This window comes from Perca fluviatilis, chromosome 3, assembly GCF_010015445.1.
Source record: "Perca fluviatilis chromosome 3, GENO_Pfluv_1.0, whole genome shotgun sequence".
NCBI lineage: Eukaryota > Metazoa > Chordata > Actinopteri > Perciformes > Percidae > Perca > Perca fluviatilis.
In genome coordinates, this window is record NC_053114.1 from 24,425,484 (window position 1) to 24,450,013 (window position 24,530).

A 24,530-nucleotide genomic window follows, 5' to 3' on the forward strand; every position below is an offset into this window, starting at 1 on the left:
AAGACTGGTTATCAGTGAGAGAGTCAATTGGGGGAAACAGGCAGGCAGATGTCTTCTGCTTAGGGAGACCGGCCTTGGCAGGATACATAATCCTTCAGCCTTTGACACCACAATGCCTTTTAAATTGACAACATCCTGTACTGTTTTGTGAGGTTGTTGTTTCTAACTTAATAATGTACAATAATTTTGTAATCCATTCCAAATTTACAATTTATTTTTCACAGAGACAGACCGTAATGCCAAGGCAAAAGCCTCCAGACTCCACACATTAAACACTGAGGTATTTCATATCTGTCCGTGAGCAGTATATGGTGGGTAAATACACCTTTCATCTGTCTTCCCCCCCTGATTGTATTTATTGTTCTTTCTCTCTTGGAGGCAGAGTGTTCCTTGTTAACCATTGCTTCTCACCCCATGGCACTGACCTGCTAATCAGTGCTGAAAAAGGGCACCTTGACTGCGTCTAATTTGAGGCAAAGTCTAATTATGCTCTTTTTCCGGGACAATAAAGTTCTTCCCACTCAAGGTCAGGGGCATGCTCGTCGACAGGCCTGTTAGCAAACATCTGTCCAACAGACTCAGCTTCTGCTCCTCTACTAAGACTAGCCTGGAGTGACAGACAGTGAATGGAGACTCCCCTCTCTCTCTCTGCCACTGTTTTTCTTTCTCTCTCTCTCTCTAACCCCCCTGCCCCAACCACACACACAGACACACAGAGTGCCTTTACCACTGACATTAACTAAGTCTAGCTCAGATGAGAAGAAAATAGAGTTGGGTCTGCTCCTGTGTCCATTCCTGTCGGAGACAAAAGGCTGTTTGTGAGGGAGGTGGGGGCAGTGCTATCATTGTAGGAACATAATCAGTCTGTCATTTCCGCTGCCCATGTGCTGTTGTTATCCCCAGGTCCCCTGGAAGAATGGGCCTTTTGTGCTGCCGCTTATGTGGCAGTGATAAAGTTTCTTACAGGAGCACATATGTGTTTATAACTGGAGATATGTGCATGGACATAAAGTGCTTTGTTTGGCTTTCGTCTGCATCTACACTGTCAAAGGTGAGGCCAGCTGGGCCGCTTTTTCCAATTCACACAAACGCGGTCTGTATGTGTCCAGTCGAACCAGGAAATGAGACCGGGTTTGCTGATTGGCCAGAGGAAGATAAATTAGATTCTTTCTGACAGCATCATCTGACTGAATAACCTAACAAACCACAAGGTTTACCTAGTGTGAGAATAGCAAGCTAGTGGGGGAGTTAAGAGGTGCTATCTGTCTGATGATGTGAGGTTGAAGGCTACATGGGAGTAACACTCTTTTATAGACAGCACATCTATTTGACCGACACCTGCCATTTGCAGCAGGAGAAAAAAAGCCAATTTCATCACTTACCTGGTGGCCAATCAATACAGACCTGGGGCTGAAAGAAGTCTTAGCAGTGCGGGAGTGCTGGGCTCTGTAGGCACAGAAAAACAAGCACAAAAATAATCATCAAATCAGTCTGGTATTATTTGTTTCAGGTTTTAATGATATAATAGAGGGGAACACAACTGAATGTCAAGACATTAAACTGTAATTGTATCCAGGATAAAGGGTGAATTACAAAATCTGATCCAACAGACAATTAGCAGTCTGTGGCTCACCAGATGTTTTTTAATACTTCCAAACCCTCATATCAACATCTTAAACCACCCTTTCTAGTATATGCCACATAATCAGCCCAGTGGTGGAAATGTAAATTGAGCTTTCAGGGTTCAACCCTGTTACAGGCCCAACTGTTTTTGAGTGCTTCGCCAGTCATTTGAACCCCCCTCTTGTGTGGTAATGTCACCAACAGTTGGACATCTTACTGAATTAACGCCAAGGAAAATAACGTTGATTACATCAGTGTTCTTTGTGCAGGTTTCTAAGCCTTAATAATGCTTGTGTTTAACATATTCTGTGATGGCAGTCCAACTGAGGTTGGGTTTCTAACATTGTGGAACGGGACTGTCTTACATGGCTGTGCGGAGACGAATCCCAGGCCAGAAACTTAAAATAAAAAAAATAAAATAGGAAGCTGTGTAGATCTAGAGAAATGAGCGATCTTTGCTAACACACTTGCATCCAGTCTGCAAACTTTTCTCTGTGATGAGTGGAAAATAGGGGCTCCAAGTATTTTGAATGAAAGCCATCTCTGTGTGGTTTTTAAGACTGCTGTCTCTCTCTGGGTTCAGCCTTTGAAATACAGTTAAGACCTTTGATGGAGGTTCTCTGCCAGCCTTATGGAAAGAGAGGAAAGACGTAAAAGAGAGAGAGGGGGAGATGAAGGCAGACACAGAAGCAAAGAGAGTTCCAGGGAGAGGAAAAGACAGAATATAAAACTTTGAATGTTTGCTGGATTTGGATGTTAATGTTTCGTTTTCTCCACCTCCCTACAGCAACTGTATGCCGCCCAGCTTGCCAGCATGCAGGTCTCTCCTGGAGCCAAGATGCCTCCACTCCCCCAGTCCCTCAATGCTAGTGGGCCCATTTCTCCCTCTTCTCTGAAGAATGACAAGAGTTCCTCCAGCCCCATCACTCACGTCAAGGTACAACCCTCAACTTCTCCAACCTGCCCACCCACCAGCCCAGGCCTTGAGTGGTACTTGACCTAGCCTAGCCGATTGGTGTTGTCTGAATAGAAAAGCATTTACACTGTTCACCACTTCACTGTTTCAGCCGGCCGGTGCTGAGCCCAGCCTCTAACAGGCCATCAATCTGTGGGGCTTTAACAAGGCCCTCTCTTAACCAGAAGTCTGTGGACATGGTTGCTATGGCTATGGCTGCTCCAAGCCAGTAATTTGTGGAACACATGGTTTCTAATTTTTTTTTTTTTCAATGAAAAGTTTTTTCTTTTCTTTTTTTTATAACGGAAATGGAATAACACCATTACAACAGTGCTATACAAATGCTGACAAAAGTGAAGCAAATAGAATTGATGACTTTGTTTGCCTTGTAAACAAACTAAATGCAGGATGACTTTTCTGCTGCTGTATGGCATAGCTGCACTAGACCTCCATGCAGAGGAAGGGCCATGTACATCATCCCCACTCACTAAGGCCATAATCAGAAACATACGCCCATTTGGAATAGTTTAGTGTAATAATATCACAATGGAGAAAGGCCATAATTCATGTCTTGAAATGGTAGGAAGGCACTCTGGCTTTCTCTTCTTGCGCGATGCGTGCACACACACACACACACACACACACACACACACACACACACACACACACACACACACACACACACACACACACAATCCTTCAGGTCTCCGGCCTCTTGTGATTTCCATTGAAAGATTGCCATGAAACCACACACAATTATACACAATTCTCTATTTATCAGATTAGATGGATGCCAGTTAGGCTGATAGTAATACAACACCAATTATAGTCAAAATATTAAAAATATTGCCAAAATTGAATAAAATTAATTATATATCAATGGAAAGCAAATATATACACAGTCCAAAGGAATCAGATTGCCTTTAGTTTTGTTTGTCTGCTTTCAGCTTCACTGCATGACAAACTGTTATTGGCACAGAAATAACAAGGCCTTGAGGCTGTCTTTGCTTTAGCCATATGTTGGACAAGGAGACACTTGGGCTTTGAAAAAGACTGTTAACGACAGCATGAGCCCTAATCTGATTTAAAAGACTGCTGTATACACAGGGCGATTTATACTGTGCGAAGTGACATTTCTCTTCTAGGATGCGAATGTTTGAGTTGTTTCTATTCAGAATCATTCAGCATTTACTGTTTTAAGCAAAAAAAAACTGAATATAGTTTTTTTTTGTTTTAACTTAAATGTAATATTTAAGGTGATCAAATATGGAATTATGGATTGATGATATTTTAAATGTATTTCATTCTGATTGTATTTTTAATTTATTTAAATATGAACATTAACATTTTAATATTAGGAAAAAATATGAAGTCTTTCTTTTGACCTTTTCAACATGAGTTTAACACAACTACTGCCAACTTTGCACAGATTGTCGATACTCATGTAGTTTACTTTTACTTTGTGCACATTTATCCAACTCGTTTTTAAACCAGTTTAAGCAAAGGAGCAAACTCTGAAAGGCCATACCTGGGCCCCCCTATTGTTTATTTATTGTTTTTTGTACCAACAGATAAAACATGTTTGGTCCAAGTAGACAAGGTGCTGGGGGTGAGACCTTGAAAAGTTGTGGTCTTCATCTCACATCACTACCTGGTCTAAAATTCTGCAACCAGCCCAGCAAATATAGCACCAAACACATGCATCCTAATCTCAGTGCTACACAATACAAATCACATCATATTTTTTAGAAATATGCATATCAAAGCATATGATAAAACCAAGTATGCACAAATGAGGAGTGAAATTAGAAAACAAGTTAATGAAGTAGATAATGTAAGTCGACATCTGATGAATGGAACAGCTGTCTTTGATCATTGGCTCCGCCATTATCTGGTCATTATTTATTCTTCGAACCAGAGTGCAGACACCGAGAGCAGTGAGGAGGAGAGGGAGAACAGATGAAGACGTATAGAGAGACAGAATCTGCTTTAATTAGTGTGAACAAAGGCGCTGGGCAACTGTGAAGAAGATCGCAGTGGCACAGCTCGGAAGGAGAGGAGAACCAGGGAGGGGTGGGTCAAGATAGGGATCGTATAATTAACCAAGAACAGAGGAGAACTGTGCTGTCTGGGAATCGTGAGCCATTCCAAAAATGGAGGGGAGTGGGCACCTACTTACATCTGTCTTCTCTCATACGCCTATCTCTGCTGCCGTAGGAGGAGGGAACACAGCCGCTCAACCTGTCTGCTCGGCCAAAGACGACGGATCTTGTCAAATCCCCCACATCCCCGACACAAAACCTGTACCTCGGCAGTAAAAGCAGCCCTAACAGTCTCCTCGGCAAGGGTGGTATCCCCAGCCCACTCGGAGGAGGCCTGGGCCGGGGCTCATCTCTGGGTAAGACCTTCACTTCACAAACAAGATCCCACACATGCACACAGATTTACTCTCTTTCAAACACACACACTTACAGTATGCACTGACATCCAGGGAGACCACATTGCAAGGTTTTTGATACTTCATATCCCACAACTAAATGCCACTGTCAAGATGTGTGAAGTTGTTTTTATTTTTTGGCAGTGGTTGTCCTCGCAGACTAACTCTGCTCTGTGTGTGTGTGTGTGTGTGTGTGTGTGTGTGTGTGTGTGTGTGTGTGTGTGTAGATATTCTGTCCAGCCTAAACTCTACCGCGTTGTTCGGGGACCAGGACACAGTGTTGAAGGCCATCCAGGAGGCTCGGAAAATGAGAGAGCAGATCCAAAGGGAACAGCTGCAACATCACCAGCAGGGCATGGAGGCAAAGCTGTCCGCCCTCAGTTCAGTGGGCCTCAACAACTGCAGAGTTGACAAGGTTAGAACTACTATCATATAGTCTGTCTCTGTTTTATCCCTGATTCAGGTCTTCTCCATTGCAAGCTTTTTCCATAAAGCAAAAAAACAAAACAAGCAGTTGACCACAACGAGTGCTCGGCTCTCCCAGCAAGAAGTGGAGGAAAGAAACTATTAAAGAAAGTGGAACATGGTGATTTTGATATAGCAGTAATTCTTAAGGCTAAAATTGTTATTTAATCCTTGTCCAGGGTGGTCGTGATAAGAGCTGGCATAGTTCAGTGTGTACATATACTCAAATGAGTATGAATATGTTGTGTGTGCGTGTTTAGAGGACTAGGCGTTGTTGATGTTGGTGTGAGGTGATAGAGATGACAGGCCATGGCAGTGCCCGGTGTGGGTTAAGAAGACTCTGAAGTCTATGCCCAATTAAAGCAGACTTGCAGCCCTCTCCGTCCCCTGACACGGGATGGGGCTGCTTTGTACCAGGAGCACACACTCCCAGGGATTCCCTTTAAAAATATCTTCAATCGATGAGTCAATCAAGGAGAGAAAAAAGCTGTCCTCCTCTCTTCAGCTTGATGCCATGTTGCCAGTTGGCTATGAGGAGCAGGCAGGAACTGGGAGCGATGCTCATTAATATTTCAGCACCTGACACTTTCAACCAACACTCTCAACTAGGTCAATGTATATGTAAAAAAGTCAATGAATATCTATTTTGATTTCCCTCTAATTTGGTGTTTGGAAGAGATCACTGTCTATGCAGGTGGCAATCAACTATGCTCTTACTGAAGTGAAGCAAATAAATTGGTGCAGCCCACAGAGCGGACAGAGACAGAGCCTCTCCTGCAGTTAGCCCGTACTAACCCATACAAAAAAAGATCGTATGTATGTATGTATATATATGTGTGTGTATATATATATATATATATATATATATATATATATATATATAAAATCAGTTAATCCAAACCTCATTTTTGTACTGCTGTCATAAATGTACCATGTCACAATTTCTCAAATTTAAACAAGCAAACAGGCTGTTTTATTTGTTTAGTTACAACATGGTATGTGAGGCTTTTAGTACAAGTACACAGGAGCCAGTACAGCTGCCTCCCCACCTACCAAATAAGGTGCGCCTATGGTCAACCAAGCAGCCGAATTTGCCATGACATGAAAGCAGTAACTGAACAATGCCTGTCAAGAGCTATTTTCACCTGAGGAAAGAGTGTGTCTTTAAGAAAGCAAGACAGAAACAGAGAGAGAGAGAGAGAGAGAAAAAGTGTGTGTGTGTGTGTGTGTGTGTGTGTGTGTGTGTGTGTGTGTGTGCGCGCACGTTCGTGCGCGTAAGAAAAGAAAGCCAGAGTGCCTTCCCACCATTTCAAGACATGAGTTATGGTCTTTCTCCATTGTGATATTATTACACTAAACTATTCCAAATGGGCGTATGTTTCTGATTATGGCCTTAGTGAGTGGGGATGATGTACATGGCCCTTCCTCTGCATGGAGGTCTAGTGCAGCTATGCCATACAGCAGCAGAAAACTCAGTCTGCATTTGGTTTGTTTACAAGGCAAACAAAGTCATCAATTCTACTTTTTGTTTGGGATGCTTGAAACAGTCAGTCACTCCTCACCTGTAATCTACCTTTTGTCTGTGTTTGGCACCTGAGGAATGACTGTGTCTTTAAGAAAGCAAGACAGAAACAGATAGTGTGTGTGTGTGTGTGTGTGTGTGTGTGTGTGTGTGTGTGTGTGTGTGTGTGTGTGTGTGTGTGTGTGTGTGTGTGTGTGTGTGTGTGTGTGTGTGTGTGTGTGTGTGTGTGTTGGAGGAAGGGTAAGTGAATGTGAAATAGTAATAAAAAGGCCATAAATTGAAATACTATTTACTGAGTACACTAATAGGATTACAGTATCTAAAACACAAAAACTAGCAATTTCAGGTGGAAAATGTGATTGGGGCATTGCATTTTAAGTCATTTAGACTTAACACCCATGTCTCTGTTTGCATTACATCGTTTATTGTCTTGTTGAATGACACGTTAACCAAGCTCGTGCTTGACTCTCTGGCTCGTGCAAATCATAGTGAGATATCGTCACCTCTTAGTTTCAGTGACACTGGCCCTATTAGGATGGTGTGAAATGAGAGGCACGCTTTATCAAGTCAGCTAAAAGAATTGCCCTATCATCTTCATCCTTTGGCTGCAATAAAGAACAGTAAGCTGTAATTCAGTGGTGAAATGAGAGAGAAGGAGAGAGAGTCTTTTGCTGATACAAGCCTACCAACTCAAATGGTTTGAATGCCCCTGATAAAAGCTTTCACTTTGGTCAGTTTCAGAATATTAATATTTCAAGAAAGCACCTCACCTGACATAAATATGGTGCAGTCTTTAATAGCAGCCCACCCCCCACCTCCCAGTGTCTTGTTTGGAAGTTTATCATAGAGAGAGCTTACATGAAAAAAAAACTGAAAAAAAAAAAAAAAAGGGAAAAAAAAAAAAAAAAAAAAAAACCCGGTAGGCTGTTAGAGGGGGATATTAAATATTGATTTATCCCACTGTAATGACCGGGCAGAGGAGTGGGTCTAAGTGCTGCTTACAGATGGATCAATTCATCTTTTCATAAAAAGTGTGTCTGAACAGTACAATGCATTCCTCCCTAGCCTTTATCACTACCTCTCTCTCTCTCTCTCCCTCCCTCCCTCCCTCCCTCCCTCCCTGGCCATTGACCTAGGAGAACATGGTGTAGATCACACTCTCTGTTCTCCAGTATACAAGCCTTTAACCTGAGGACATGTAAAATATTCATGCTTTACAGGAGTGGATTGTCTTTCTAGTCTTTTCATTTGTCTGTTTAAACTATATCCCATCAGTGCAATAAAACCTTTTACAACCCTTCTGCAATTTACCTGTTTGAAATATTTATCTAAAGGTATTATTGTCTGCGGAGGGCAATTACTTTGTTCCATTATTTACCATCTCCTCCTCACCCAGTAGAAGCTTTTAACAATAATGTGCCAGTATTCCTACAGGTCAAATACAGTACATCTGAATCCATTTGTAACCATCTGAATTGTTTCCCTCTATTATGCACTGGAGCTATAACTGGACATGATGTTTTTCAGGGTCACGGGTGAATAAATATCAAGCATCTGTATCTCTGTATGTTTTCACCCAGATGGTGAATGCTGAGATTCAACCATGTTACCGTAGTGTCATCAACATTTATAGCTTACTGGAATAAATGGCTAGTAGATCAGGGCGTAGTACTTTCTGTGGATAAATATTTATTGGCTCGGACGTAAAAAGAAAAAGTGAAGAATGTATTCAAATGAATTGTTCTGAATCTAAAAGCATAGTTTTGAAAATTAACAAAATTAATTGTGAAATGTAGGCCTACCTTGGCCTTGTTATCCTTGATGTGTTAAAACAGCATATCATCTCTTATATGTAATACAAGTTTAACTGTAACCAGTCATAACATTCAAATAACTCACACATCTATTGCTTCATCTATCTTGTCAATACAGAACTGGTCAGGTGTAGCCAATTAGCATCTTTGCCAAAACGCGTAATAGGTGCTGCTAGACCTTGTTGCAGACATGAATAGTATACTTGTCTGTAAACTGTAAATTGCCTTGTAAACGAGCACCTTAATGGCTCATTTTCAGTAATCGCAGTGAAACAGTAGAGTGCTAATTACATTGTCAAACTCAGCAAGCTGTTGCATCTGTGACAAAAGAAAAAACTGTATTTCTGCTTAATATTTAGAAAAAGGACACCATAGACCAAGCAGAGAAGAAGATATAACTAATCACATTTTTTGGCCACTGACTGACAAGTCATCCGGCCAAAATCTGCAGTTTATTGGCCCTGGGCCATTGTGCATGCCTTGTCGTTGATTTCTGTATATTCAGGTATGACAAATTCCTATTGATGCATCAGTTTCTCCTACTTTAGTTCCGATAGACGTTGCATATTTGATGCCCTGGAGGTTGTGTGAGATAAAATATATTCCTCTGCTGACATGTCCCTAACTGGAATCAAAAGGTGAAAGGCCAGTGTATTAACCTATTGAATTGCCCTTTTATGCCCCTCAACACCTCCTCTCCTCAGTATTGATGACTACAATTGTCTATTTCCCATGTCCCAAAGCTCAGCCCGTAAATATTCAAACGGAGCTTACACTGGTGCTCCACAAAATCCAGACTCCTAACCTATTGGTTATAGTGGTTATACTGGTCCCTCCTGTGTGTGTGTGTGTGTGTGTGTGTGTGTGTGTGTGTGTGTGTGTGTGTGTGTGTGTGTGAGAGAGATGCCAGGGCTCTATTCAGGCAAAGCTCTCACAAAGACTTTGAATATAATCTTGTCTGGTCTGCAGCCCTGGAAGCAATTTTCTGCTCCTTTTCGACTGCTGTCTTGGAAATTGCAAACCAAGGCATTTTGGCTGCAATGTAAATCCTTGGCATACAAGGGTTTGCCCATCCAAATTAGATTATGCTCAGCTCCCAGACACTGGCTGTAGCCAGCAAGTGCTATTGTGAAGATTGCTTACATTAATACTTTGTCCAGTTGTTCATGTGTGCCAAAAGAATAAAAATAATGTATGACTCTGGATAATATGTGCCTGTGTGTGTGTCTGCGGGCTCCTATCCCAGGTCAGGTCTTTAGCTCTGTCTCATCTCTTCCCCAGAAAGACATCAAGACTGCATCTTGGTACGGTCATTTGGCAGTGGTGGCTCCATTATTTTCTACAGTTGTCATTTTACATGGTGAATTTCTGGCCTGCACAGTTGCTCCGAAATGCTGTTGGCCCCAATGCTAAGACCTGTGATACCGCACTCACCACAAGGCACATACAACAAAGGACAGGGAAAAGAATAGGCCAGAAAGGACCATTTATAGTCTATGGTTTTGTTGCAGTAGAAACATAATGGCTCCAGTGTCCAACAAGTCTTGAGGTTTTGTTCATATGTGAAAAGGGTTTTGGTAATGCTGCAGTTTCTAATGTCCTGCTGTTTGCAACCTGGAGGGTTTGATAAGGCAGGAGATTTCAGCCCAACTTAACATTCCCTGGAGGACCCAGTGAACAGTTCTGGATCATTGAGGATTGGAAACCCGTAAAAGTACATGATGTCAACACAAATGATCTCAGTAGTGTGGAGAAAAACATAAGAACTGAACACTGTGTCAGAAATGTATCGCAGCGCTGAGATGGTTATATATTACACACTAGGAAAATTACCTTTTCAGCACATCTGATTCTAATTGAAGAGGACACAAAATTGCGGTTTTGCATCCAACAAAATATGTAAAATGTGGTAAAGATTATTACAAAGTGTCCCAAAGTAGACACACCGACATGTAAAAGAAATCCAATTGTTTCAAGACTAAATGCACATTTCAAATTGGTACTGAAAGGTCATATTTTGTGAGTTTGACTTGTTTTCCCTCCAACAAAAAATAACTCCTTGAATAATGATAGCAGATCTTTTTATTAGAAACAAACAATAAAAATTGAATTGGCAAAAAGCCCAGAGTAAGGTTACCTCGCTTTTTTTTTTTATTAAATTTTTTTACATAGTTTAAGCTCCTTAATTTAATTAAAGGCCTTTCCTCCCTCTGTTTCAAACAAATGAGGTGATGCCCCTGGCAGCACAAATGGGACTGGAATAGCCCGGCCATCTCTGCTCTGTGTGATTTTTGAGGACGGCTACTATGGTACAGATGCCAGCCTTTTGTGGCTGCTACTGTTGATTCTGCTGCTGCCTGCATTAGCCTTAGCAAAGGGAGAGCTCAGGGTAAAAAGAGAGCAACAGCCTGCATGAAAGGAACTGTGGGTTTACCGCATGGCTGGATGTACTTAACATTTAAATGGTTCAAAACTAGCAAAAACTACTGGAAAGCTGCAGACTTATAAATAACATTGCAACTGGTTACAATAAAAATACAAAACAGATGAGGCGCTGAGCTGTGAGGAGCTGTAGCCATGTTAAAGTGCAGTCTTTGTCTCCATCAGGGCTGGGACAGATTGTTGAGGGGTTTAGTCTGAGACCCTCAGAGAGAAGACTCAGAGGGCCACAGACCACAGTGATGACTGACACTTGATACACAAAGCCCTGTATTGTGGTCAGAGAGCCACTGCCTTCAACTTGCCACATACCAGGTGTGTGATATAACCAGAGCCAGTTCAGCACATTATCACACATAAGTGGCTGTTAAGGGGTCCTGCAGCTGTTAAAGGTTCCAATGATGAAAATTTCAAACATATGCAATTACATACTTTCCACCATGAAGGAAACGTGGATGAGATTTTTACCAATAGTTTAGAGATCTTGGAGTAAAGGTGTTACTGCTGTCAGACGTCACAGAAAGGGTTAAACATGTAATTTACTGTACATACAGTACATATATACACAGCCACAAAATAACCAGACTATTATATGACTTTAAGTTGGCAATGCTTAAAATGTGTCATGCCTGCAAGCTGCCTTGCTATTTAAATGATCACTCTGATGTCAAAATGTTTTGGTGAGCCAACATGGCAACTTAATCGGTGCTGGTATCGTCTTGTTGACCTTATTCCTTTTTTCAACGTGGAGTCGGATCACTGTTTTCAAAATCAAATCAAATAAATAAAAACACAATTGGATAATTACTTCAAATGATAACAAATAATTAAGTATTTAATGATATAATAAAATGAACTAAAGCATGTTTTGGACCTAGCCCAAAGCCTGGTTTGTCTATATTCATCAAGATATTAACAACATATAGGACTAAGAAAAAAATAAATTCTTATGTTAAATGAAAACTTCAAAAACAGCCATATTAAGACGTAGTTTTGTTACTAAAGCCGACCCAACAAACTGAGCAAAAAAACAACCCTGCTGATCTGCACCACAGTCTACCTTACTCTTATTTTCTTTCATCTCTATTTGAACAATCCCAGGCCATATGGCTTTGCCTATAGCCTGGAGCTATTTACAAAGGAGAGAGTGAAGGAGTGTCAGGATTGGCAATGTGTTGCCTAAATATAGGGCAGGAGTAGGCACAATGCACAGGGCCGTCCGCCACCCGCCTCTGCCCAGAATACACCCTGTGGGCAGAGCAGCAGGCCTCCGGCACATGTTCTGTGGCCGGCCAGATTAAAGCTCTCTTTACAGAATTGACAAGGGCTCTTTTGGGTTCCCTCGCCCAAAAAGTTACGAAGACTCTGCTATCTATCCTATTTCTACTTATCTCTCTCTTCCTCAGTGACTCATGACTTCACTGGACTAGCCCATGACTTCACTGGGCAGCCATATACAACTGTACAACAAAATGCATCTGTTACCAAACTTTAAAGACAAAACACTGCACAGGCAGGGCAGATGAGATTATTGTGGGTGGCAGTTTTCCACTACAGCTCACAGTGCATTGCTATAATTTTAGTTGTGGGGTGGAGAGCTGCATGCTGAAGTCATTTGAGGGAGGGGCCGCTTGCTTGCCAGCGGTCTTGGTCAGAATGGGAGGGGAATAATGCATACTGTTACATCTTTTGTTTCCGGTCTCTTTATCTTTACCTCTTCACAGCAGCATGACTTTCCTGTATTTTTTGTGTTCCAAGTCTTTTATCGTTCCCTTGTACTGAACACCTTTTTATATCCGTCACATACTCTCTCCCTTTCACTGGCAGGATGACCAGCTTCCCTAGATACTGCATGTCCTTAGCTACTTCTCTGTGTCAGAGTGATCAGTAAAAATTTAATGACACTATAAAATAATAAAAGTGCCATTAATTTATTACAGTACTTGATGCGTGGGCAATAAAGACGCATTAGTTCACTGAATATTTCCAAGCCTTAAAACAAAACCCCTTTTGCCATGCAGAATTTATGGCCATAATTTCAACTATAATTCTAATTTGCAGATATAAATTAACAAACTTATAACCAATAAGTATCTTAAGCTGAGTATATAAAATTTTATGAAAATTTGTGGTACCATATTCCACAGATATTCTGATATTAATTAGCATATGTAACACAAGGAAGGGAGGAATACTTACTGTAACTACCCCTTTATATCAAGTATGTAAAATGCTGGCTCGTAAGTAAATGTACATGTTTTCTATATAACCAAAAAAACATGATTCTTTTCATGTTAAATCTACCTCATAGAAACCTCCAACAAGAGCCTCATTGAGTCTCATTCCCAGCTGTCTGATGTGCTGATGTTCACTAATCATATGACTTTGTGCGGTGGAGAGGAAGTTCAACACTGAGCTAGTTATTAATGAAATTCATTGATGGATGGGCCCTGTTCTCTCTTCTTCAAAGCCCAACATGATGCTTAATGATCATGAGTTTATAAAAGGACTTGATTGATCAGGAGGGACCAACGAAGCGCAGAAGAGGGACGAGATGACTACTTTATTACAGGCATACAGTACCAATGAACGCTATGTCTTCCTAGCTGACTGTCCAAGTAGCATCTGAAGCAGCACCATGCCCATCCAGCTAATCGCACATCAGTCACTTTGTCATCGGGCTGCTAGCTTCTTTCATTAAGAGCAATAATGCAGCTGGGTGATGAATACAGCTCCGCGTGCATGTGTTGCTTTAAGCAGATTGTGACACCCAGCGAGGCACCAAACTTCCTCTTTTCTTTACAAAGCGTCCTCTTGCCCAGCAGGGACCACCATATATGTCATAATTAGAAAACACTTAAGTAAGCAAAGGGCCGTCAGATAGACGGGCTCTAATCACAGGCTATAAGCAGGTAGTGGTTAATTGTGTATCAGAATCACTCAGCTGGCCATAAATAATGACAGCTTCTTGAAGTATAATGGTAAATTGCAGTGCTCTTTCTGTCTCTCTCGCAGTCCTTTCTTTTGAGGAATAGTTCTTAAATAAATAAAAGCATGAGGAAAAATCTAAATACTGTGAAAGGCCTTAAATGGACTTGAACTAGCTTCATCCTTCATCTTGTCATCTTTTCTAACCATCAAGAAAAAAAAGGTTATACAAGAGAAGAAAATTGACAGATTTCGTAATAATCTTTAAAAAAATAATGTGCAGTAATTACTGATCGCTGTTGTTGCCCACACAATTTTCATTTGTCAGGAAAAGACTAATGCAGCCAGAAATAAATAATATTTCACATTCAATAGGTAGGTCTGCTTATTTTTTTTAGCACTAATGCGGAGGGAAAAAATGTCCCAATAGGCGAAAAGTGAAAACAAACAACAAAATGGTGCAATGCATTACAAAGAAGTGTCTAAAAGATTAATGTGTGTGTTGGTGTCGTTGTGTGTGGCAGGGGAGCTGTTAGTATTGTGTGGGGACTCTACCTGAGTATCTGTTCAGACTGCATGTGATAGGCATGTTTAGAAAAGGAGGAGGCAGAGGTCAGTGCAGACAGTACATCTCTGGCAGAGATTTAACGCTTACCCTGGGAGTAAAACAAATGCTTTTTTTCCTGAATGGTGGCAACATGCCTGCTTTTAGTGTCGTCCAGGCGAAACCTAGGGGGGGAGAGATTATTTGTATCATGCAGAGTCAAAGTGTCCATCTCCTAGTTGAGTCTTTAGAGAGGAAGACAGCCCTTTGCTAATGCCCTGTGTATTCACTGAGGAAGTAGGTCATTCAACAATGGAGCCAGCAGCAGTCGGCACTCTCCCCTTGCATAATACATTAAGTGTAATGTGCAGCAACTATTCAGAGGCCCCCCGAAAGCTGTTATTTTATTCTGTAAATGCACACGGACATGACATTTAATATTGTCACGGAGCGCTGAATGACAGGGTTTCATTGTGCGTCAAGTACAACATGATGCCAAGTTTAATCTGAACACAAAGCGACATGACAAACGGGAAAACACGGTGTGTTCTCTAAAGCATGAACTCTGAATAAATGATGGGCGCTGAGCTCTGGGCACTGTAGACTGGAAGGGAGGATGTAAGGAGAAGATTACAGAGGAAAATCTGAACACTGCAAAGAGGGCCACGGCCCCATTGTGTGCTTCGGATCACAAAGTATCCTTCTGTAAATCTATTTACAGCACCCCTGGCCCTCACTGTCTCTCTGCCTCCTGTCATCCATTATAGCAGCTACTGAATAGAGAGATGAGAGAGGGAAAAGCTACATCAAGCTCATGTCAAAAGAGCAGCTCTTCAAAAGAACCTCCATTTACCAAAGACACTTTTCTTTCTTTTCAAATTTTCAGATTCCTGATTTTTTTATATATTTTTTTCCTTTACAATTCATCACTGTACAAATGTGTATATGTGCTTGTTCGTGTACCTGACGTGTTTGTGTTTCCTTGTAGGAGAGGGCGCATTTTGAGAGCATCGGGCACCACCTTGGCAAGCTGGGTGAGGAAGGAAAGATCGGCCACAGAGTTATTGACCTTACCAGGCCAGAGGATCTTGATGGTAAGGCAATATTTGTGTGTGTGTTTTTTTTTTTTATCGCACATAATTGTAATTGACGGCTTGCACATTTTATGTTTCCTCATAATCCACACAAATTCACTTAAAGTTCCTGTGAATTCTGTGCTAAAGACTTAATGATGTTGAGTGGACTCTCTAGACCTATGCTAAAAAGGAATTTAGATGGCTGATAAAAGCCTGCTACTCAACATGTCTCAGTTTTAGATGGTAGAGCGTATGGGTGTGTGCAGAAACGTGCGTATGTGTGAGGGAGATGTGGGGGTTGGGGTGAATGCCGTTTGAAATGAGCCGTGGCTCCGAGGTTTTCACAGGTAGGTGAGCAGAGGACAAGGGTGCCTAAGGACAAAGCTGGCTTTTTTCCAAGCTCGGCTCCTGTTGCTGTTGTGCTTGTTTGAGGTCCTGGGCACAGGGGTGTAAATTTGGGTTGCACCAGTGTGATAAAGCGTCATCTCCCTTTGTGGCGCTGGCTCCTAGACAGGAGTAACCGAGTACCTCAGTGCACCAATGTTTGTCCGGCATAAATATTTGTGGCAGTTTCCATGGCACTTCAGAGCCAGAGCAAAGAGGAAAATGGTTCTGACTCATCTTTGATGCCTCAAAGAGTCTCAAGGCAGAAGGATAGATATTTCTCAGGACAATGTAACCCGTCCTACATCTTTAAATAGCATCTTAGACACATTCCCATCAGTTTTAGAAAAAAATAGTTAGGTTCACATACTATATATTAAAAAAAGAATTACTCCCCAGAATAATGTTTAACAACTCCAAAGCAAATTATGTCCAGTTTCACATCACACCCAGTCGTGACGATGAGAAAGAGGTGCATTTAGAGGATTCATTGACATGTTTCCCATGTGAGCCACAGCAGTAGATCCCATCCCACCCGTCTGACTCCTCGGACAGACGTGCTTCCAGTGCTAATTCTCCCAGTGGGAACCTTCTCTCTGTGGCTACTGTGGACGCAGGACTGAAACAGAGCGTACACCAGGGCAGTTGTGTCTTTTTAAGTCCTGCACAGGGCCGAGGAAAAGGCTCGCACCAGTCTCCTCACATCAGTGTTCCCATCGGGCTATGGATTAGGAACAGGCAGAGGTTAGAGGAGAGGAGAGGTCCTCTTCCCAGGGGGAAATGGCTGGGAGCCAGGGCAGCACACATAACTCAAAACACACAGTTAGCATTTCTTCTCTTTCACCACAAAGATATCTGTCTCTTTCAGCTTCACCAACAGGAAAACACATACGGTTGAATGATGTGAAGCAGGGTTTTATGATGTGAACCACAAAGTGTTTACTCTTCTGAGAACATGTTTACTTTTGAAATCCTTGTGAGGATTTTCTGCTCCCTGAACCAATCGAGGCTTGGCTCCCTGGCATAGTTACCTTGATATATAGAAACATACAGTATCCATCTAATTGCAGCTTATTTGTGCTCTATTTAATAACCTAGAAAGCTCTCATTTGATGATTTACATGTCAAAGGTCATGCAGATGTCAGGGTTAAACCGGGGCTGAATTTCTTTTGAAGTTTTTTTTTTTTTTTTTTTAAAGGTCATGCTTATATATTGCAGTTGTTTAAAGTGCTTTTAAAGTACTGTATTAAAAAAATTAATCATTCATTTGAATTCTTCTGAAACAATGGTCACCAATGTCTAAAAATGTTTACTTTTCAACTGAACTGAGGACTGCTTTAACCCAGACCCAGATCTGGATGTCATCTGCAAATTGCCAAATCAATGCTTACTGAATACTTTTGAAATTCATTAATCAGAAATGTAATTATTTTTTTGGGAACATTCAGAAGGTGGGGATTTCATTTAGAGTTTCAGTAGTCCAGAATACACTGCATACACTTTGGTGTTTCCTGAAAAGGAAAATTACTGGATGTACCTCCCAGGCCTTACATAGGGTGTGAAAGCCCCTTGGTGTGTAGCAGCTTTCCCTCCAGAACAGAGCGGCCACATTGAGTAGACCCAGTGTACAGCGGACTTCTGTCATCACAGCAGTTCACAGAAAGCTTTAGGTTGCTTAAGCTAATATTTGCCAAGCATGCAGCAACCAAAGTCCTAACGACTTGGAAAAAAGTGGCAAACAAATGGAAATAGATAGGATTTCCTTCATTTTACAAAGCCACGAACCACACGCATGAACCCACCGCAAATTCATTAGGTATTTTTAAGCTCTGAAGAAAACATTACTAAATACCACAAAGGCCTTAGCCCAGCCAGGCCCTTTGTTCATTCACATATGGTAGTATGGAGTTGCTGTGTAGCTGAGGTTTTGTGTTTGTCTAAACCGCCCCCATCACTGAGAGTCCGCAGAGAACAAAGAGGTTGTTGAGAGATGTGTGGAGGCAGGAAACAGAATTAACGCCCAGTCTGATAATATCAACCATAGAGTGAGAAAAGATGGGGCTTTAGCCAAGCAGTGTCTCTATCAGTGTCCACATGGAATACGATGAGAAGAACAGCAGTGTTGCATTGTTGTTACATTGATGGGTTTCTTTACATCGGTAGCTCGAAGCTGTTATGAAGTTTTATACGAGTTGATTGTTTGAAGAGGTTTTTGTTGTTGTTTTTCTTCCACTGCGAGGCCGTGGGAATCCAGCTCTGGCTTTTATTGCCGAGGAGTTTTCCTCGAAGAAAAGCTTAGATGAAGAGGCTCAGACATAATGATTTATCAAGTGACAACAACAATAGCTGAATAGCAATCAATAAGAAAGTTCTGTTTTGAAGTTGGCAAATTCAAATTTACCCCCAATAGGACAGGTTTTTTTCTGTGTGTGTGTGTGTGTGTGTGTGTGTGTGTGTGTGTGTGTGTGTGTGTGTGTGTGTGTGTGTGTGTGTGTGTGTGTGTGTGTGTGTGTGTGTGAGAATCTCCTTCTGTGTGCAAAGCTGGGCTGTTGTGAAAGATTAGACTCCACTTAGGCTAAATGCATATGAGAGGGGATAGAGTAGACAAAAGTAAAAGCCTGATAGTCTGCATGTTGAAACAGGTTGGCTGTTTGTTCCCAAGTTTCCATGTGCACACGCACACACACACACACACACACACAAAAACTCAAAGTGCTCCAGAAGACTCAAACCATCCGAACTAGAGGGGAAAAAAAGGATTGACGTGTTATAATAGGGTTTATAGCACTTGTAATTTGTAATGGTTTAATTAGCATGCTATGAGCTCAGGCTAGAACAGGGGCACTGAGCGCTGTCTCCTGTCAGTCCATACACATTAATCTCACCTGATCCTGCTCTGAGGGAGAGGCTCTATTGTCAGTAGTAAATGCCTTCAGTCAGAGGTGTTAGATTTGATCCCAACAGGGAGGGCTTGGCAGGTTTTCGTGATTGTTGCCTGCTCACTGAGGCTCATCCTCCTGAGCGGATTCCTGGGTGACATTATGTGTCTGCCCGCAGAACAAAGATCAGTAAGGAGGAGAAAAGGGGGAGGAGAGGGGACGGCTCGGGCAGTGCTACCCTCTGGCTTGGTACATGGTCGAGTCTGAGCCTGCAGCTCACAGGTGTGATAGGCTTTTGGGCCTCACTACATTCTCTCTTTTCTGCCCCCCCACCCCACACACACACAAACACACACAATAATTCTTTCTCACTGTAATTCATGCTGCTCATCTGCAGTGTTTCCAGGAGAGACAAATTAAAAGCGGATTCTCATATCGCTCTGTCACACTTGAGCTGCGGCCCTCATGAATCACAATAAATTCTATTAAGCAGCACTCCCTCTGTTTCGCTCCCTCCCCAGCCACCACCCAGGGGGACTGCCCCTGTCACTGCTAAACATCTGTGTTTATTTACACAATCGCACACCTAAGTAACTGATTCCTAAATGTCCTGCACCTCCTGGAAAAAAAAATAGTTAATGCTCATTTGCAAAATGTCTGAGCAGTGTCATGATTTTCAATGAAAAGACAATCAATCCTACAGTAAATTGCATCTTCTAGGGATTTGCTGAGACAGGCTGCTAATGCGCAGGATGCCTCTGATTAAGTCATATGTATTACGGGGGCTGAATAAGGGGTCAAATCTATCTATCCATGAAGCCTTGCATGGTCTTTTATAGAAAGCCCCACTCACAGCTCTGTACTCTAATGTCCGTACTGTAATCGGAGAGAGATTACAGAGGCGACTTTTAATATTATGTCAGGTCAAGGGTCAAACTGGATGTTTTTCGCATTGGCAGCCTTAAGTCTAAGTCAACTTGATACCTTTATTACCTTGTTCTTTACAAATCCAGGACCACACCACCTGCCTCAGTACGGGTGAAGATGATGTAACACTGCTGTTGTTCATTTCAATGGCTTTCTGTAGCATCAGACAGGCACTTTTCTATGTGCCATCATGTGAGCAAAAAACCATGCCTCATCTGGTTTCCCTCCAATGAACCAAGTCACGTGGCTGGTTTCCTGGCTAACTATGGATGTGGCACTAGCTGATGGCAGGCGGTTGTTTTGTCCCCCTCCCCGTAAGAAGCTCACCTCTGCCTGTATGCATGCACACCAGTATATAAATTGCTGAATCAGTGTCAGTGATAGAGTAATGGCACGGGAGGCATCGTAAATTACAGCAAGCGATCCCGGGGCGCAGACACTGGCTGTCGTGTCTGAGTGAGCGCTGCGCTCCTGAGCTAATGAATACCTTCATCTGGCCCCGGCAGTCAGCAGATTGCCCCGCGTTGATGGATACTGTCAGCCCTCCGCCACACCACATTTCATTGCACAATAAACATGGTTGTCAAAACCAAACAAAGTGAAATCAATTCATCCTGTACAGTGAGTGCATGCTAAATGAAATTAACGTACTGTAGGGTTCGGTGGCAGCAAAGGTAGTGTATTATTTCTGAATTCATGATGGCTTTAGGGCCTATAGCATTCTAGGAGGCAAACGCAAACAGAGATGGTACTCGCAGAGTTTGAAAAAGTGTTCATGAGAGTGACACAAAACACATTTTTAAACATTCTTAGTTTGTAGTATTTTTGTGCATCGTGTATATGTGTAAGGTGTGTGTTAGATGAATGTATTAGAAGGCTCTGTATTATTAGAGTCTTAGTAGAAGACTAAGGAAAGGCAAGGATTTTGCAGATTTAGGCTTTCTCTATAGGCATCCTGACAAAGAAGGAAAAATAGTCTCTAGTCATAATATATAATTCACCATTAGTTGAAAAAAGTGGTACTTGTCATTTTTTTTAATATTAAGTTTATAGGACTTTTTAAAATATATATTTTAAATCGTTATAAATATTTAGATTTCTGAACACTATTTTAGAGATATTACAATATAATCAAGAGGTGGTTTTCTTTTTGCCCCCACAATTTAAATATATCTATATATTTAATATATACTTGTTTTCCTCATTTTTGTAATTTATATTTGCTGAAGACAGAAACATGGAAACATGAATTATATGATTTTGACTCTTATCTTCTATTGGCCAGAACTTCATGACAATTTCCTAGTGGGCAGCGGGACCTCGAACATTTTCTTCCACCACACCTCCATCTCTATTATACTGGAGATGGTTGTGTGCTCCTTCAGTACAGCATCTGTCTGTGTTTGTGTGTCTACATATATTGCCTTCTCACTACTTGTATCCTATAATACTTTTGAAAAGAAGACACGCTTTTCCAAAGTCAGAGACTCTTGAGGCTGAAAATGGTGCAGCAGCATCTTCAGTGATTAGAGCAAAGCGAGGTTTCTGTGGATTTGGAATTAATGTCTGCACAGTCTTCCATTACTCATTAAGAGTTTGATTTTGTTTATCAACTGAAATAATAATAGAAATCAAACCCCAGGTAACGCGTGCCAAGGCTGCGAGTGGAATGGTCTAATGAGAAGGCTTCACATGTGGATGATGAAATATGCATGAGTCATCCCAAGCTTTCTTTTCCAGATTTGAGATCATTAAAGATGTATCGTAGCATATGGAAGGCTTTTTTTGTCTTATTTTTCAAGCCTTGTTTATCAACATGTTTTTGTTTGTTTAAATATTCATACTGCTTTTATTTAATTCTTTCACATCTTACATATAAAAGGAAGCAAATGCGCATGCAAACAGAAATCATTATCAGCCTGATGTACAGTTTAATACTGAGAGAAACTCTCTTATGCTGATTGTGAATGCCCTGATTGAGAAACGGCACTTTTGCAGAATCGGCACTCGTCTCTCATCGCAAATGGGGAGAGAAAAAGAGCAAGAAGGAAGGAAAACAGAGAGAAAGAGTAAAGCAGAGGAATGGGATGCCTGAAGTAATTTGTGCATATGCGTTAAAATTTACTTTTTTTAGAGACTGCCTCAAGTCCCATATTTGTTATTTATGTTGGTGTTCTTGCACTTTTTATGGACACTATTAATGTCAAATTGAAATGTATGTGGCTGAGTAGAGTGTGAACACTTGCAGACCCAATATTTAACTGCCATTGAAGTCCAAGGTCTTCCTCTTTTGGTTTTGGATAGACCTGAGTGTAAGTTAAAGAGCGTAGCTCCCCCTTAAACTGACATTGTATTCACTTTTATAGCACATAAAATATAAGCCTGTCAAGTCAGGTATTCCACTCAATAGAAAGCCTTCCCCCTCTACAAGGGTCTGTGGCCCAGCACTCATCTGAAACAATGTTCATGATGATGACAGTAGATGAAGGAGAGTTTGAACGTGGCTCGTCATTTAATCAATGTCGTGAGTCGCTTTCTCTTCTCGTCTCAGCTCTGGCTATGCCACGGTCCAGGAAAGTAAATGGCTCTGCAGATAAACCTCAACCTTATTATTGTTGGCCAACAGGAGGCGCTGGATCTACCGAGGCGCGAGTCTTCAGGGAAGCCCGAGGAAGGAACAACAACGAGCCCCACATTAAAAGGCCAATGAATGCATTCATGGTGTGGGCCAAGGATGAGCGGCGCAAGATCCTCCAGGCCTTCCCCGATATGCACAACTCTAACATAAGCAAGATTTTGGGTAAGACCCTTTAAATCAAATACAAGTCACTCCAGCAAATATTTAAATGTACCACTCTCCTAAGATCGCCTAACTGCTATTGTAAAGCCACCGGTAAAATTATATTTTCAATGCTGCAGTGCTTTTATATCCCTGTTAAATAAATTGCTATCACTGGTAATTGCACTTATGTCACTGGCAAATAAAATTTGTTGCCATGTACCCAACAGCTTTCTTTATTATCCATTTAGCATCTTCCATTCCTGCCTCTGTACCTCTCACCCTACGGCTCAACAGACACACTTTGTGTCTGTTGACAATAGTAATACATTTACAGTGTTAACAGCTAATGGTTAAAAACCGATGTTCTTTAATGACACACTGTAGAGGTGGAGAACTTAACTTTCTGTGATTGCGTTAATCCATCTGAATTCCTTGAAACACCTTCCAGACTTACCAAGTGTTTTATACATTTGGATATGGGGGTATTGCTCTAAGTATAGTTGATTTGACAAAGTAGCTGGCATCTAAAGGAGGAGGGTGTGTTGTCTCATCAGGTCACCAGAGCATACAGATGGATTTATAGCCCATCACTACCATAAGTGTTTGTCATGAAAAATGACAGAGGCTAAATGGGTCTTGTCCCCTCAGCATTGGAGTCCATACATCAGAGCTGTTAAAAGTGCTGTCATCCAGTACCTAGTAGGACACTTCACAGAGCTGCAGTATTTACTACACCAGCTCGTTGTTCCTTACTGTTTGACATCGAAGCATGTCTCTCGTCTCAGATAATGTTCATGTGCAGGGCAATCAAGCGGTTGGTGTGGAACCAATAATAAATCATGATTTTGCTAAAACAAATGTCAACCCTTAATAAGTACAGTTCAATGTTAAAGTAAGTTTTGAAACCAATGTGGTGAAATAGTCTCAGACTCTATATGGTAACATAAATGATCATTTTAAGATAAAATCCTAATTAGATTACTCTTTAATGACTATCAGTTATTAGGACTGCTTTTTTCCCTCCCTGCTTGTGTTTAAATACTGAAATCTGAATCTCCTTCTCTAGGTTCTCGGTGGAAGTCCATGACTAACCAGGACAAGCAGCCATACTATGAGGAGCAGGCCCGTCTGAGTAAGCAACACCTAGAGAAGTACCCAAACTACAAGTACAAGCCACGGCCTAAGAGAACCTGCATTATCGACGGAAAAAAACTCCGCATTGGAGAGTACAAGCAGATGATGCGCTCACGGCGACAAGAGATGAGGCAGTTCTTCACTGTGGGGTAGGTGCGCAATCACAAATCCCTCAAACTAACCACACCAACACACAGACAATCTGAAAACATACCAACTGGACTGTAGCTCTTTGCCTCCTTAGAGCTTCTTCTCATACAATGTAAGCACCATTTCCAAAAATGAGTATTGAGTTAACCTCTACTGTATTGGTTTTAAGACAAGGGCCTGACATGCACTTTAAAATAGTGTGTTTCAATAGCAGTGATTTAATAATTTTAGACAATAGCAGTCTGCCAATGGAGCATGAAGTGCAGACATTATTACAGGATATACGCTTTAAGTATAGACTTACAGAAGCCTGGAGGGCAGCAGTCTGAAGCTTAACACTTTAATTTACTGTGTGTGGTTAGCAGGAGAACCCTTCTCCAGGTGTTCCCATGTCAGTCATAAGCTTCAGCGGCTGCAGTATCAATCATCCAGCGCAACAGCAGACAAGAGCAGCGCTAACCACGTATTGG

The 24,530-nt window shown here is 41.6% G+C and overlaps 1 protein-coding gene across 11 annotated transcripts in view; it reads left to right on the forward strand.

Moving 5' to 3' along the window:
- sox6 (SRY-box transcription factor 6) overlaps window positions 1–24,530 on the forward strand; it is a 135,620-nt gene that overhangs the window by 105,420 nt on the left and 5,670 nt on the right. For all 11 annotated transcript variants that reach the window (XM_039795288.1, XM_039795295.1, XM_039795290.1 and 8 more), the window contains 6 exons: window positions 2,411–2,560; window positions 4,796–4,976; window positions 5,243–5,430; window positions 15,716–15,821; window positions 22,621–22,794; window positions 23,843–24,059. In XM_039795288.1, the coding sequence (XP_039651222.1) occupies window positions 2,411–2,560; window positions 4,796–4,976; window positions 5,243–5,430; window positions 15,716–15,821; window positions 22,621–22,794; window positions 23,843–24,059 (1,016 nt within the window). The remainder of the gene's footprint in view (window positions 1–2,410; window positions 2,561–4,795; window positions 4,977–5,242; window positions 5,431–15,715; window positions 15,822–22,620; window positions 22,795–23,842; window positions 24,060–24,530) is intronic.